The following is a 16,198-nucleotide window of genomic DNA, read 5'->3' as shown; positions in this document are numbered from 1 at the left end:
ATCCTTCAAGAGCTTATTCATCATCTTTTTAATTGGTGTATATAGAAGACATCCAACTACCATTTTGACCCTTAATCGTACTAGCATGTTGCAGATTCTTTCTTTTCCCTCTCCCTCTTATGGTCATGAAAAGATTAAAGCAACAGGGAAAGGACCTGGATTTGTAGTAAGTTCGGAAGAAAATGGGCAATATAGTTACAATATAGAAATATATAAACTGACAAGGAAAGGGAAAAGGGAATATGATTTTTGCTTGAATTATGAATCATTCATAAACGAATTAGTCAAATCAACTTGAAAACGAGATATCTATGATTAGGTCAAAAACACCATTTAGACATCACCGTTTCTGCTTTTGTCTCCAATGAGAACCCATTGAGCATAGAATGTCACGGGCAAGATATCAACAGTATCTAAGAATCCTCGTGCATAATTATTTAAATCAGAAGTCTCTAATCGGGGTAATTTGCATCAAATCTTCAATCAATTGTGGGGCAGTTTATAACGTTCAAGAGATTAGAAAAGACGACAAATTCGAGCTTTTTAACTGAGATTTGCTTAACGTCCCCGTGGTTGGTACCATGTAAAATTCTGATGGTTTTGTAACGTCCAAATAATGTATAGAACGATCAACAGAACTTGAGAACCATAAAGGAGTTGAAATGAGGATGAGTACCCGAAATGGATTTTTAAAGCTATTAGAAAAGGAAAAAAAAAAATGATCTTCAGCAGTAAACAAATAAAACCTGCAGACAGAGATACCTTATTATTCCAAGCAAATTTTCGTTAACATACTAAAATGCTTAAAAAGGGGGAAAAAAAAAGCATGCCATCTGCTAGGAAAACATATCAGTTCTTCCTAGAACGGATAGCAAGCAAATGGCTGGAGAAGCACAGATGCAAAATGTAGCAATCAACTAATACAACCTTTTACATTGACAAAATCATTCATGGGGACTATCAAATGGGGTCTTAACTCCAAAATATATACAGCTTAGGAAAAAATAAAGAAAGGAAGAAGAAACTCCCGCATATATCCTCCACTATCTGTCGCTTGTAAACCGCATCGTTGGAACAACATGCGACTTCCATTTTCATTCACTTTCTGGTTCAAGGATCTAAAACTCTTTCACGTAACAGACTTTTAGATGATGCCGTCTCGCCTTTAGATAGCCAGAACTTAGAAAATAACTCTCGCCTTCAACTGAGAATGCAAACATCAACTCTGCCACCAGAGCAGCTTCAGCACCAATTACAGCGCTGAGTACCTCTTTGCCAAACCATGGCATAGCATTTGCTTACTAGAGGCTAACAAAAGTCAAAGATGCTGAGATTCACCAAAACCTCAGTGAAATTAAACAAAAAGAAGTTTTTGGTTGCCGAAGTTAACGAAGAGACTGCTATTCAAATACTTGTATCATAAGCCAGGAACACAATAGAGAGGGCAGTGTTATCCTTTCTTTTCGTATTTCTTTGCAAACTCCTTGAGTAGTAGTCTCTGCCGAAAAGCCAAATACTTATCCAAACTGGTTCCAGCCCACTGCTGACAAAAACATTCATCAGTTGGAACCAGTGAACTGAGAGGAAATGGCCCCTTTGGAGCTTTCTTAAGCGCAACCAAGAATCTATGGCGAGGACGAATTCTCTGGTCCAAAGACAAACTTAAGTACATAGGATATTTTGTCAAGGAATGCACCTCGTTACGAAGTTCATTGATCAAGTACATATACTTAGGCTTCAGATTCTGCTCCAATGATAGGGATAATACCTGCAAACATAGAGTCTGATGCTTAGGGGAATGTAAATGGAATATATCAGACAACAAGATTGATTAAACTGAACAGCATTTGACTCGAAATTTTGGCAGGATGAAAAATTTACGAGGAGAAAAATATGAAAGACTAAACAGCCTTTTGTTAAAAATTGAATGATTAAACAGATCTTTACAGCACAATAAACATAAGCACTCCAATCTCTGACCCACCAAAGAAAGGAGTTTAAGGAATTTTAAAAAATGAAAATATGCATACAAGGAAGTAAAATGACCTGTGTAAGGCTGGTCAAAACTTTCAAGATGTCAGAATTACGCATCCCTATACCCCTCAGGAAATTGATCCTAGGCAGTAATCCATCATCAATACTGTAATGGAGGAACTGAGGATGTTTAGTTACCATTTTGACTATACTATCTCTTGGTGCTCCCAATTCCTTTGACAGAAATGTATAACGAGCATTCCATGATATGTCAATGCGTTGGACCAGGATTTGAGGGCTAAGCTGTATGACTTTACCTAAAGCTTTTTCCTTGATGCCGACCTCCTCAACCAAGTATCTAACTGTGGGTTTCAATGAGTTCTCAACACTGTAAGAAAATAGAGATGGCGCAGCTGAAATTATCTGCCCTACTCTGGAACTTGGAATGCCCAAATCCATCAAGAAAGAAACATGGGACTTCAAATTGTTCTCTACTGTGTACTCCAAAATTTGCGGCTGCCTCAAAAGTATTCTTCTCACATCTCGATGTTTGACACCAATACTCAACAAGTATTCCAACCTTTCTTGTGCAGAACACACATTAATTTGAAGGGAAGGCATGTGCCTTTCATACATTTGTATAAAGTGTGATTCCTTAAGGCCAAATGTGGTCAAGTAATCAAGAAGGGGCAACCATTTTTTATCAAAATCTATTTCTTCACATAGCCGAGGATATTTTTTCTCCATGGATTTCCTTGTGATCAACTGTAATCAAAGAAAACATCTGTAATGCTACTTGGTCCCATCAGTACAGTTCATAGGAAAACTTGACAGCTCATCATGTCAATGTACACTTACCTTCCCTCTGCCATTCATATCTAAGGATCTGATTTCCTCTGTTTCATTGAAATCATGATAGGAATCTCCAATGCCACTCCTTAGTATGGTGTTCTCGTCATTTCTCGCATCCAATTGATCTTTGTCAATTTTGAGGCTTTGTCCAGATTTGGATGCTCTGAAGCTCCAGTCTCTCTCTGGTTGTCTCTGTTTACCTTTTCTTGCTTCATGCTCGTTCTGGGACTTCAATCTCTTTCCCTTAACATCAAATTCTGCAGTTTTGGCAAAGTTATCCTGCAGACTCATCCCACATTAATATCAAAACGTGTTAGAAAATCTAAGTAGCAAGTTGTATCAACTCATGCATCTGTATGCATGTAACAACTACTGGCACACCACCATGCTCTAATGACATATTAAACTTATGCTTATCCATGATTGTGAACATGCCACTAGCTAGAATGGGAGTAGTCAATACAGAAAACCGTAAAATCTCAAGCAAACCTACACTGGTAATGAGGCTAAAATATTTCAATTGGCTCAATAACAATACAGCTCTTGAACCAAAATGAGGTCCAAAACTTAGATCCAATTGTCGATTTTCTTAGCATTTTAACCAGTCCCATTATCTAGAAATTAACGTATAAAGCAGGTTCAAGTCTGTCCGACAAAGTACGAAACTCTCTTTTTCTAAGCACGAATAAGAAAGCAATTCTACTTCCAAAAGCAGTAGGAAAGGAGCTTTAACAAAACAAAACAAATCTTGAAAAAGAAAAAGCCGATTTCTTTTTAATTTCGTTAGCAAAACCAGGAGCACGAAAGGAGCTTCCAAAAAGTGCAGTCAAATCCTGACTAATAAGACTTCACTTAAAGCAAAATGCGTACTTCCAAAAGCAAGGAAAACATCTCCAAGTAGGCAAAGCGCAAGTAAGCTCACATTGGGCCCCGAAGAATCATCCTTCACCTCGTCGTCTTCATCATCAAAATCTTCGTCGTCAGTATCGAACGGCGAAAGTAGGTGGCCGTAGCGCGATTTCCGGTTGGACTTGAGGATCCTAGGGGTCGAGTGCGTCGACAGCGCCACGAACCTGCACGTGCTGCCCCTCCGCTTAACAATTCCTCCTCCTCCAATAAAATTTGAGAGGGACTGTACGGTCAAGTGCGAAACTGAGAAGTTCAAAGGAGTGCAGAGGTTGGTATTGAACGGATACAGATAGAGAAAAGCCGTCATTTTTTAGAGAGAGAGAGAGAGCGAGAGAGAATACACCCAAAAACCCTAGCCAGAAAAATATCTTCTTCTTCTTCCTCATATAGTGGACTAATTGTTAGTTACTTTGGGGGCCTTGTGGAAGTTAACCACTGTAACCGTTTTAGTTTCTTTGAAGATGAAAGACGGGCAGTCGTTTTTTTCATATCAAAAGCTCCATTTCGGCTAGTTGCTCTGCTTGATTCATGTGTACCAAACGGCTAGTTGCTTGATAGATTTACAATTTTACACGTTAACCAAAATTAGTCGAAACGCTAGGTCGTTTATGTGTTGACGAAGAAGCCCACGTGGCCGAATATAAACGTCCAGACTCCGGACCATGAGGATTGACCACTGAGTGGCCACCAAGGCAAACACTCTTCGAGTCCGAGACCGTCTATACGCTTTCGCATGGAAGCGTTGGTCCCTTCAGTTTCTTCATCGCTGCTTCTTCCCACACTTCCAAACTCAAACCACACTCTCTTTAAAATCGTACCCACAAAATCCCATCTTCTTATTTCCCGAAAGAGGTGCACCCATTTGAATGGAAATAGGAGAATATCAACAACCAGGATTCCGGCGATAAACGATGTTTCGGCGGCGGCGGCGAGTCCAGCCGGGGTGGAGCTCACCTGGCAAATAGTTGTCGGCGCATTAGGTATTATGGTTTTTTTTTTTTTTTTTCCCGAAAATAAGGTTTTTATTTCGTTAATATCTTATATAACATATACTGTGTTTTACGATCCACATTGTTTTCAGCCGTCTGGCTCTGTTATTAGCTAATAAGAATTAGCATCTTTATAGTTTTACGATTTTCTTGTTCCTAATTCCTGATCATCATTTTTATGAAGAGTCTAAAGCACGTTAGTTCAGTATTTAATATCTCTCTGTGTTCTTTTAAACTGATATTGTTAGTCAGAAAATTGAACTAAAAATTTGACTCCGTCATGTAGTTACCCTCTAAAATCTAGTGCTAAAAAAGAAAATCTTGTTTGTGCAGCTGGAGTTACACCCTTTGTGGTGCCAGGGATAGAGTTCAGCAAAAGAATTGTAAGCACACGTGTTGATAAGAGAACATTACTTCCTATTTATATCCCTTTATGACGTGTATTACATAGTATCTGACTATCAATGGTTTGTTTAATTTATTACGTTGCGTGGCAGATGGCACAGAGAAAATGTGAGGTATGTGGAGGGTCAGGGCTTGTTCTCAGAGACAATAAGTACTATTTTCGATGCCCCGGATGTGGTATGTTTGATTCTATAGTCAGTATCTTTTTGTGTTATGTCTACATTTGTTAAATTAGGCAAGCATCTGTGTAATTAAATTCATCTTCTCTGGCAGGAGGATTTCTCCCATGGCAGTCGTGGAAACGATTCTTTTCTGGTTAGAGCTCGCCTATTTTTATGTCAATAATACGCATTACTTCAATGGCACAATATGAATCCAGGAAAGATCGCTTATACAAGATTATCAACGTGGACAGCGCAGCCAATTATATGTAATGTCAATTACTTGCTAAGTTTATTGTCTTTACAGAAACATCGATGTATAGTTTCTACGTACATATCTGCATGTCTTTGGCGCAATTTCAATTGTAAACAAGCATGCATAACCGTAATCCCGAAGCTAGTAGTGTTTTGCATACAGAAAACACCTTGAGTCAAGCTGCAAAAACAAAATGGATATTGTGGAAGTTCACTAACTAAGAAGTTTGAGTGCCGTTTTCCCCTTTAATTCCTTATCATGAAAGTAAAATCTGAAATTGGCACAAAATATGAATAGATTGGCATCAACTTAATGTGTTAATGGCATGGTGGTTATAGAAAGAGGATGAGAGGGATACGTTGTCCATCTAGACATTCTTCTGCCACATGCATTAAGACCTAGTGAGAATCTCTAAGTTCTTAGGAGTTAGATTGTACAATAGCCTTGGTTGACATAGTATTAAATGAGAAAGCGAGTTATTTGACTGCTACAGACTCTTGCTTCTCTACCAATACCACATATAATTGCATATGTTTTTCCTGTTCTCCTCTCGTACTTGGGAAAACCAGCTTTCAGTTGTCCTGTGACTCTGTGGTCCAATCTGATTACACATGGGCATTTAACCTTATCCAGAGCAATCATCATTGTTAAGGGGAAGGCTAACCTTGGTTTAAAATAGAAAATAAACCTTATCGATTTCAAATCAGGAAAGTGATGGATTGGCTGCCTAATAGCTGAAGAATCTTTGGTATAGCTGCAAAATTTCTGCATGAGTTACAGAAACAAATGAAAAATTAAGTACGTGACAATCACGGGAGTTTTCTCATTCCTTTATTCTGTTATATATATATGCCTACTTACATCTCATCATTATATGAAAAAATAAAAACCAAGGCTCATTTTGCTGCTTGGTGTTATCCTCTATCCTGTATAATATCTGCCACTAAATCATTTTTGCAAGATAAATCGTGTAGAGTGGAAATCAGCAGCTTCTTAAATTTACTGTAAAGGAATTTTACTGTTCCTTTGTGACCTACTCGTAGATAGACTTGGAGATTTTATTTTGGACCCTTGGATTCGATTATAATAATTAAGAATCTTACGGGGCTATATCTATCACTATGATGTCCTACAAATTACTGTGGTTATTTGCATTGTCTTTCCAGGTAAATCGGTCCGCATGTACGTAGGGATAGGCGGCAAGGCTCTACACCCCGTTTGCCCGCCCTCCACAGCTCCACCCCACCCGCATCTGTGAAAGGCAGTGGGGGCCTGGGCCAGGCCAGGCCCCGCACCTTCCCTGCACCCCAGCCTGCCCCTATAGCCCAACTTAAAATACTTGTAATTATATATATATATAAGTCGTTAATAATACAATGTTGTTTTGGGGTTAGGTTTAACCTAAATCTAGCCTCCCCTCCCTCAGTAGTCTTTCTTTCTTTCTTTCCCTTCTCTTTCCTCTCTAGTTCTATCCTCCCCCTCCGTTTACCCCTCGGTTAAACCGAGGTAGAAACCTTTCTAGTGATAAGTTGTTGCTTGAAGTCTAATCCCATTACACGTTACTTTTTGTATCTATTAGGAATAAATTACCTTTTCTCTCACAAATCTTGTTCCTCATCTCAGGTTACTAACCTAAATTTCAGCTAGAACATCAGTAATGGAATGCAAAACAACGTGTATGGTTTCTAGCTATTGAGGGTAACATTGGAAATATTGTGACTGCTGCGTTGCTACTTTTGATAGCTTTTTGATTTTGCAGTATGGTATTACATTAATGACATTAGTTAAAATGTAAGCAAAATCTGAGCTGGATCATTATTGCTCAATGCGAAAAGATATACATGTAGATCCGGATCAGTCAAAAACTATAACGAAACAGGGAAGTATGGCATTTGGATTTGGCACTATCAAGCACTCCAAGTTAGAAAGCAGCCCACTCCCCACTGAATCAAAACCTTCATATTCCCCATCCCACATATTACCTATGCTCCCAGCAATAGCCCTGCAAACTATGACAGCCCTCTTTATATTTTTCACCCTTGTAGTGGCAATCATGTTCTCACTCGAGTCGTCACTACCAGTGCTCAAACGGACACCATATCTTCTGGTGCGATCTGTGTCAAAGTTAGATTCTATAATCCTGCAGACTTCACAAGTGGGATTTTTACACAGTTCAGATACTCGCTTTGACTTGCCACTGCAGCAAACCATAGTAGAGCCATAGAATCGTAACAGCTCGTTCCCGTCCACCGTGCTTCTTGGATTCCTTTTATATCTCTCGTAGGCTTTCTTCTTCACCTTCTCTCTATATTCTTCAAACCTGTCGAGAATTTCTACGGAATTCTTCACCTTGAGGACAGTTTTTATCTTTCTTGATGGCTTAGAAGGGTTCGTGGACGCTCTTTGAAAGATGAGCTCAACGATGTTTCTTGATGGGTCTCCAGTGTTCAGCCCTTTTTGAAAATGGCAACGGAAGGTTTAACAAATAGAGAATTCATGCCAAGTAGTGACAAAGATTCACAAAGTTTTTCAGCATTTTTTCTAGTATTGTTAAGAATGACAAAAGCAGGAGTATAAGTATCGTACTCCACTGTAATCTAAATGTTGTGTTGATACCATCATGGAGAAGAAAAGACTTACCATAAAGTAATGTTCGCGTCTGGCAGAAAATCGCCTTGCGAATCGGAGTTGCCGTGCAATGGACAGGCTCACGTTCCATTATATCCTTGTCACTTCTCTTTCCACATGTTCCGGCCCGGCTAACCACATTCGTCAGCTTTACTCTACAGTTAGTAGTCTCCTTAATGGAAACCCAGATAGCATGCATCTCTCTCTCTCTCTCTCTCTCTCTCTCTCTCTCTCTCTCTCTCATACCACACTGTTTTATATATTGTTCAAAACAATATTTGTGCCATGAAGCTAAAAAAAAAAAAAAACTTTTATGCATCGTTTGAAACCTTTAGGGTGTTGATTTGGGAAGATAGCATCGGTGGAGTATCGATGCGCAACGTGGTTGCATAGTCTCAAAGCAAGCAAAGACAAAATACTGAATTAAAGGGTTATTGGATTCTCCCAACAGTGCATTTAAAGACCATATTGCAAATGTCAGTCACCCTTCCAAAAAGCGCCAAAATAGTACATACTAGTGCTTTTCCTGAAACACAGAATATTCAGCATCTCTGTATTTGCTATACACATGAAACTTCGCTGGCAGTTTCTTTCGTGGATTCCAAAAGGAAAGTGAGAAAGAAAGATCATTCCCTTTCGTGGATATTTTTATAAAATCATATTACTTCTATAATATTTACAATTTGTTTCTACTTTGCAAGTAGGTGTGGAGATATCTTCCTCGCGCAACTATTGTGATATAGTTCAATATGACGTGTCAACGGTACGAAGAATGTGCCTTCCATGCCAAGTTACAAATAAATTTTTTGTTCAAAATTGGGACTTCCTAGATGATTCTAACCTTCTTATTTTGGTATAGTATTTCTGTCAAGTGTCACAAGGATTGAATTTTCTCTTTTGGGTGACTCCAGGAATGCAATGAGAAGTAGTATTCCCTTAAAAGAGAGCCTTCTGGATTTGTTTGGCCCGTTGCTTCACGTGCATGAACTAGAATTAGAACACGCTTTTGTGCCATCTCAGACTACACTTTACTACCATTCACAAACAGTTCAATACTATTTACAGATGATCTGAAATACTCTTACCATCTTCAATTCTCTACAAAAATGGCAATTATGGTTTGTTTGTCCTTCTCCCACAACAAACGGAACCATCAAAGTGTAATTGATATTTGTCATTTTGTTGGTTTCTAGTAACGGTAACCTTAGCCTACTGTTTGAGGATATCCCTTCTCCCAAACCGATCAAGGACTCGAATCCAAAACCAGACATGCCTTTTGGTGAACATACAAAATCTAGCGACGAGCATCAATGGAAATTTTTTACCATGGACCATCGTTTCATAATCATATAAGCAGAGTACATAGAATAGATACATACATATACACACACACACAATACGTTGTGCGCGAGCGCATGAATGCATGTATACATTGTGGCATTCAGAATTTTGCACGTTTCCCTCGACTGTTGCCAGGTGCAATACCGTATGGACTCCTAAGCTCAATCATCGGTTACAGGTTTAACATTCCATCGAATTACAATTCCATTAAAAAGTGAAAATGAAACCATATTTCCTTTCAATATCTTACAAGTTCTTAAGTTACAATAAAGTCTTCCTGTCAGAAAATCATACACCAGTCTTAATTTCATATTTATACAGAGTTTCACCCAGAAGTCAACATTATACAAACAGTATTGGACTTCAAAGAAATTTGCTGGGGGGCAGTCAATGTCAAGAACAGCTCTCAGATATTAAGGTAAAATTAAGACGAATCCTGTTTTCATCTAGAGACTCGTCTTCTTGTCCTCAACTGCTGAAGAAAGAAAGGAAAATACATAAGAGTAAAAAATAAAAAATAAATCACACCGTATTTTATTTTTGTTATCATTGCATTGTAAAGAATCTCAAGGACCCGTCAGTATCTTTCCCATGTTCTGTGGAAATGGGTAAGAGGAATGGTTTAAAGGTGGAATTTCAATCTTTCGGCCTTCACTTGGATTTTCTCTAGATCCATATCGACTTAAGCCGGTACTTAGAACACCAAAATATGCCGAAACTGGGGTTGCTTGAAACACCTTAAAATTTGAATTGCTAGGGTGAGATTGGACTCCCAGAATTTCAGAATGATGTGCCTGCCTGGGCTCGTTGGACCTATTTTCAACAGCTGAGCTGATCCCAACCCCAAGATCAAGGCTAATGGTATCACTTTCTTCTGATCTAATAATCCTTGACGGTCCACTCACAGCTGTGTGTCCTGCTGTGTCATGGCTACTTGTCCTTGCAGTAGGCACATCGTGATTATGTTTTCCCTCATATGTGGTTATAACTGCTTTGGGATCATGAGATGCCCTCTCCACATGTTTTCTAACAGGGCATCCAGCATTTGTACACTTGTAGTAGCTCCTGCATTACATGTGACCACGTCAAGCAACTTACATGACTTACATTAGAAAAAGATATTGCAAAATAAAAATAGGTCCCAGCCAGAAGATTTTGTATATTCATAAAGAGAAAGTACATGTTGGAGTCATATTTGTGCTTCCCATCTATATCCAGGACAACAATATGTAAATACCACTTTGATACTCGCACCCATGAGACATAGTCAAGACCTTTGGCTTTAACTCTCACCTGGAAAAAGCTACGGTGCCCAGCAGTCTTCATACCAAAAATTGAGTTTGAGATTCTAAGAGTTGATGTGAATTACTGGTCAAATTGATAGTCAGTTGTAATGCACAAAATTCAACAAGCAGTTTTTTGCACTGTAGGAAACATTGATATAAAGGGGAAAAAAATTGCCCCTGCACAGGAACTCATTGTCATTAATGGGGTCCTTCAAAGTGCAACACCCAGAAACCCATTTAATGCAGACAGCTATATGAAACTCAAACCAGGTTGGGCATAAAAGAAGAATCTCAAAGATTTCCACAAACATTGACCAGCTGACTGAAGCACTGACTTATGCCGGACCTGTGTTTGTTCATAACTTAATGCAATTTTCTAACAAAGAATTTATTAAAACATATTGGTTTGAAATAAGTAGAAAAACCTATCTTTGCACAATTTTTACTTGGTAGTGGTATACAGACTATGAGGATTGGGAAGCAACGGATACTGCAGCAGGACTAAGCATTATTCTATGCATAATACTGTTAGGAGAAAAAAGTTCAATGGACTTATAATATATTCACAAAATTATTCTGAAAGCAGTAGAAGGCATGTGGAAACAGATCATGTAAGTAAAAGACTATCTGTAGATGCATGCTTGTCATCAACTTGTAAAACATACCTTGGATTAGGATTACCTCTGACCACTTTCTGCCCATATTTGCGCCAGCGATAGCCATCATCCAGTATATCTACCTCACTAAGAGTTTGGACAACTACACGTGGTTCCCGGATAGGCTTAACCACTGGAGTGACATCAAGCCCACCAATGTCCATTTTCCTGCTTAATAATTCACAGTTCCTTGGTTAGCACATATGCACAACTTTTGAAAAACTTAAAGAGTCTCAAATTGCGAAACATTATACCTCCGTTTGGAGAATAAATCATCATCCTCAACATCATCATTGATCCTATTTGGAGTTGAACCAGCACCATCTAGACTATCATCATTTGCCATGACAGGAGATAGGTCAGGAGTACCATTTGGCTCAACTGCATGGGATATTTGTCCATAGATGCCAGACTTTTCTGCAATGCAAGAATCAGAGCACAAAGAAGAAGCACATTAATTAGTCCATAAAAGCACCCTCAACAGAAATCACCATGAAGTTTCTTCCTTACCATCTCGACCAGTTAAAGATGGAGCCTTATCAGATCTTTCTTCTTGGACAGTCATCATGGTACCAGAAGTATACCGACGGCTCGGCTGGGGTTTAGGATGATCATGTGTACCCTTGTAGATAATCTCAGTAATCTGTCCATCGTGAGAGCGCTCAAACAGCTTTTTTACTTCACAGTTAGGATGTGTACACTTGTAATAGCTACGTGGAAATTCACTTCCTTTAACAAGTTTCTGTCCATACTTTCGCCAGTTATATCCATCATCCGATGGCCTCTCGGCAACAGCAGAAATTCCACCTCCTTTAGAATCAGATTGTGAAGTTTGAAACCCAGTATTTAGGGTTCCTCTATGGTTTAGTTCACCTGAATCAACTTCAGCCGGTGCACTAGCCCCTGAAGTTACCATGTGAATTGGTGATGAAAGACTCAACTCGTTTGAGGAAACTGCCATCTCATTTTTCACTGATGCTGATGATGCAAAGGCGTGAGGTTGGCACTGACCTTGGACTTGGATAGATTGTTCATTTCTATGGTGGTTCAGATCTGCAGGAACCTTGTAGTAAATAAATAGTATCAGGCAACCGGTACCTCACAGTTAGTAGAGGGTTCTTTTTTTGCTTTTATGAATATACAATTAGTAAGGCCATATTTTACTGCTCAATTCTTATGAGAGAGAGAGAGAGAGAGAGAGAGAGAGAGAGAGAGAGAGAGAGAGAGAGAGAGAGAGGGTGGGGGAGAGAGAGTTACAAAGGAGACTCATCTATCATATCTTTTGCAAAAATCTTCACATGACAACATATACATGAAATTAATTGAAAAGCACCAGACAGAAATCAATCATAATAATTACACAACCGATAGGAAATAAGAAAGAGACAATTGTAGGAGATATAAGGAACTAATTTAGTTGTTAAGTGTTAATATATCTAAGGTTTAATACGAGAAGACATCTATTGAATTGTTCAACTTGAGCCTTGAGGAGCCGATAATACAATTTTTTTTATAAGTAATGGAGCCAGTAACACAATTTAAAACAGGTTCTAAACTTAGGCAAACTATGATTAACAATATATCTGGATCTACAGGCCCATCTGATCATATATCTACACAGATCATGTCTCATTTTTAAATTTTCATCAACGGAATACTCATTGAACAATACCATATTTGATGTGGCATGAGGTTTAAATTCGAAGCAGCTGGGATTTCTTTCATTGAAGGAATTGGTGTTGGTGCAAACTGTAGTTACCGGATGTGCAGCAGAACTAGCAGGGCCATGGACCGCTTGAGGCTTCATAAAGGAACCGGTGGTCGGAGAGGGCTCTGCCTGCAAGATACGTGCAAAAATATTGGAGAAAAATCTAATCAACAAACAGAAGAACAATATCAAAGTCTTGGTAAAAGGAGGAAACCTAAAATAGAAAAGGGGAAATACACACATGTTTTGCAATACACATGAAATCCTATGACCTAAATCCAGCACTACTTGACAAAACTATTCATGGCAGTTCCTAACAAGGGCTATCTGAAAAAGTTTTCAGATATCATTCTTACTCAAAGTAATAGAAGAAGTTCAAGCTCATCTGATCAATGAAGTATGTAAATGAATTCTAGCAACTTTATACCATGACAACTCCATTTAAACAGCCACAAAAAGATAAAGAAGAATTTTAATATGAATTACTAAAGGTAAGCAAAAGCAAAGTACGTACAAGTTCTTTTTATTGATGAGTTTAAAATTCATTTATCACTCGTACGATACCTGTTTGATAATTAAAGAAATATAGTATGCATCTATATGCTCAGCTCAACAGAACCATGCCTACACAAATTTTAAACCGAATATAGCAAATACACCCAATAATAAGACTCCATCAGTCTCAGCACAATCACATCTTTTCTCATCACCTTGACCCACATTCTCTCAAACCTCTCTGCTGCTACCGCTGCCATTGCGGCACATTTATCAAACAGTAATCCTCACTGCTTAATGCTGACACATTTATTCGATGTTCTACAATATGCAAATGGAAAAGGTTCGGTATCCTACACCGAAGAAAACACCGTTAAAAACAAAAGACAAACAAAAAGGGCAAAGCACCCAACAAAAAGAGAAGATTCATTATGTGAAAAAACAACACTGACATTAAAGAAAAATAAAAAAGAAATAAAAAAAAAAAAAAGGCCATTCAGACTTTGTGAACGAAAGCCCGTATTTGATATTCCCCCAAAGCAAATTCCATTAGAACAATCAATTCTCTCAAAGAAAATGCTGTATAACATGGCATAAAGGAGCCAATGCATAAAAATACAATAATACATGAGCAAGCATCGGAATCAAACGGTCCCAGCTCGAGCACCCAAATAATAAAATTTAGTAAACCATATGGAAAATCAAAACTAAATTGCGATATGAGATTGAAACAGGACAAAAAATTATCGAATTTTTACTGAAAAACAAAGAAAGCATCTTTTTTGGGCTCAATTTGAGATATCTATAAATATCTATATCACATCATTCAAGTCCTACGAAATTCGCCACTATACTTATTAACACCACGCTGCAAAACACTACAAAATTTGGGAGCCGCAACGACACGTATTTCTGAGAGATAACTTCCGTTTGGTTGATCAGGAATCGAAGGAATAGAAGCACGAATGAAAAGAAGAGAAAAAATACGTTTTGAGTTCGAAAAGTTGAGCTAAGGAACACAGTCTACGATGCAGAAAGCTCGTTCCTTTTTCATCTTCCATCACTTTCTGACCATTTTTTATTTTCTCGGTAGCCAAACAGAAAGGTAGAAACCTGATCCAAAGCCGCACCACATTTCGAGGAAAGAATTAAGAACTGAAAAAGAAAAAGACACCGAACCGAAGCTAACCTTCATGTTGGAGAGAAGCACGGGGGACTCAAGGAACGACGTCGGGCTAAGCCCGGGTGGGATCGTGATGCACGCAGACCTCGAGATCGGGAGCTTGGCAGGCGACATGAGCTTGTATTTGGCGGAGTTCGACCCAGGGTGACCCGAATCATCGGCGTTTCCGGGTGCCAAGTCACCGGAGCTACTCAGCCGAAACTGGGAGAGAGAGGATGTTTGAGTCTGCGCCATTCCGAGCGATTGGGATGGGAGAGTGGGGAGAGGGCGGAGAAGTGTGGATTTAATGGTATGGAAGGGGAGAAGGGAGGGGCAGAATAGTAATTCAGAGGCGATTGTGTGTGTGTGTGAAGTTTTGTCAGAGAGGAAAGGAAGACAGCGAGACGCGGTTGACTTGTTACAATGGATCTCTCTCCGTGTCCGTGTCTGTGTGCCATTGGCTTGTCATTTTAAACGTATTTGGTTGTTACAAAGATCTTAGCCCAAAGCCATTTTCTCTCATTTTCAAAAAAACCATTTTCTCCCATCCATTTTACATTTATTTACCATTTAATGACAAAAATAATAATAATAATCTATTTATTAGTCCAGATATAATCATAAAATATATAAGTTCTGTACACTTTAAAAAATAAAAAATTAATTTACTATTAAAAAATTAATTTTTACATATAAATATCTTATTTATTTATTTATTTATTTTTAAAAAATTATTTGGTACTTACCTGTTTTAGAATTATAAATATCATTTTTCTTATTACTTACTAAAATTGACATATTAAATATATAATTAATATCAACTGACGAATGGCAAAGGGCAAATCAAATCAATATTTTTTTTTTTTTTGGGGGGTAAAAAAAGTCAATTTATTTTTTTATTATTAACCCTAAATGAGAAAGATTGTAAGCTGATTTTACCAAAACCAGGGTTTGCATGAATGGAAAGTGTGTAAAAATGGAAGTGAAGCTGGAGTGGCTGATATATATGCAGCAGTCATTGTTGAGATGAGGTGTGGCTTCAAGCTTCAGACATCCACATCCAATGTACTTGAAGAAGAATATTAGTTTTTACTAGATATTTTCTCTTTGGGACATCCAAAACCCATCAACTTGAGTTCAAAACAGTGATACATCCTAATCCCCGACATGCTAACTTTCCAAGATAATTTGAATCGAAATTGTAACCTAGATGAGGTGAATTTTCATCTGTAGAATGCTACTTTGGAACCATGGCACCAAATCCTCCAGCTACTAGGTAGGATGTTTTTCATTTTTCTTTTCTTTTTTTTTTCCTGGTTCAGCAGCCATAAAACTCAGTTTAAAGCCAATCACTCAACATTTGCTTTAATCAATCC

General features: G+C 38.3%; 3 protein-coding genes across 5 annotated transcripts; 1 reads left to right on the top strand and 2 right to left on the bottom strand.

The window, feature by feature from the left end:
* Window positions 1-732: 732 nt before the first annotated feature.
* On the bottom strand, window positions 733-15,246 carry LOC122289409. Its single transcript, XM_043096379.1, has 14 exons — window positions 14,850-15,246; window positions 13,130-13,294; window positions 11,968-12,520; window positions 11,712-11,874; window positions 11,467-11,625; window positions 10,086-10,580; window positions 8,187-8,329; window positions 7,419-7,999; window positions 6,235-6,311; window positions 6,042-6,147; window positions 3,749-4,045; window positions 2,833-3,105; window positions 2,047-2,739; window positions 733-1,768 (listed from the first exon to the last, which is right to left on the bottom strand). Exons 1-14 carry the CDS (start codon window positions 15,075-15,077, stop codon window positions 1,451-1,453), a joined length of 4,251 nt encoding a protein of 1,416 aa, XP_042952313.1. The 5' UTR covers window positions 15,078-15,246; the 3' UTR covers window positions 733-1,450.
* LOC122288849 lies at window positions 4,397-7,347 on the top strand. Of its 3 annotated transcripts, none has more exons than XR_006236044.1 (5): window positions 4,397-4,715; window positions 5,058-5,107; window positions 5,222-5,306; window positions 5,403-5,559; window positions 6,713-7,151. XR_006236044.1 is itself a non-coding variant. In XM_043095645.1 (4 exons), exons 1-4 carry the CDS (start codon window positions 4,469-4,471, stop codon window positions 5,447-5,449), a joined length of 429 nt encoding a protein of 142 aa, XP_042951579.1. In that variant the 5' UTR covers window positions 4,397-4,468; the 3' UTR covers window positions 5,450-5,795. The 3 variants fall into 3 exon arrangements, 1 of the variants encoding a protein (XP_042951579.1); XR_006236045.1 differs by lacking the exon at window positions 6,713-7,151 and adding an exon at window positions 7,170-7,347 and having other exon boundaries at window positions 4,409-4,715; XM_043095645.1 differs by lacking the exon at window positions 6,713-7,151 and having other exon boundaries at window positions 5,403-5,795.
* LOC122288848 lies at window positions 7,339-8,475 on the bottom strand. Its single transcript, XM_043095644.1, has 2 exons — window positions 8,187-8,475; window positions 7,339-7,999 (listed from the first exon to the last, which is right to left on the bottom strand). The coding sequence occupies exons 1-2, from the start codon at window positions 8,416-8,418 to the stop codon at window positions 7,401-7,403; spliced, it is 831 nt and encodes a 276-aa protein (XP_042951578.1). The 5' UTR covers window positions 8,419-8,475; the 3' UTR covers window positions 7,339-7,400.
* Window positions 15,247-16,198: the final 952 nt, after the last annotated feature.

Source organism: Carya illinoinensis, chromosome 12 (assembly GCF_018687715.1).
Source record: "Carya illinoinensis cultivar Pawnee chromosome 12, C.illinoinensisPawnee_v1, whole genome shotgun sequence".
In the NCBI taxonomy this organism is placed as follows: domain Eukaryota; kingdom Viridiplantae; phylum Streptophyta; class Magnoliopsida; order Fagales; family Juglandaceae; genus Carya; species Carya illinoinensis.
This window is presented reverse-complemented; position numbering and strand designations above follow the sequence as displayed.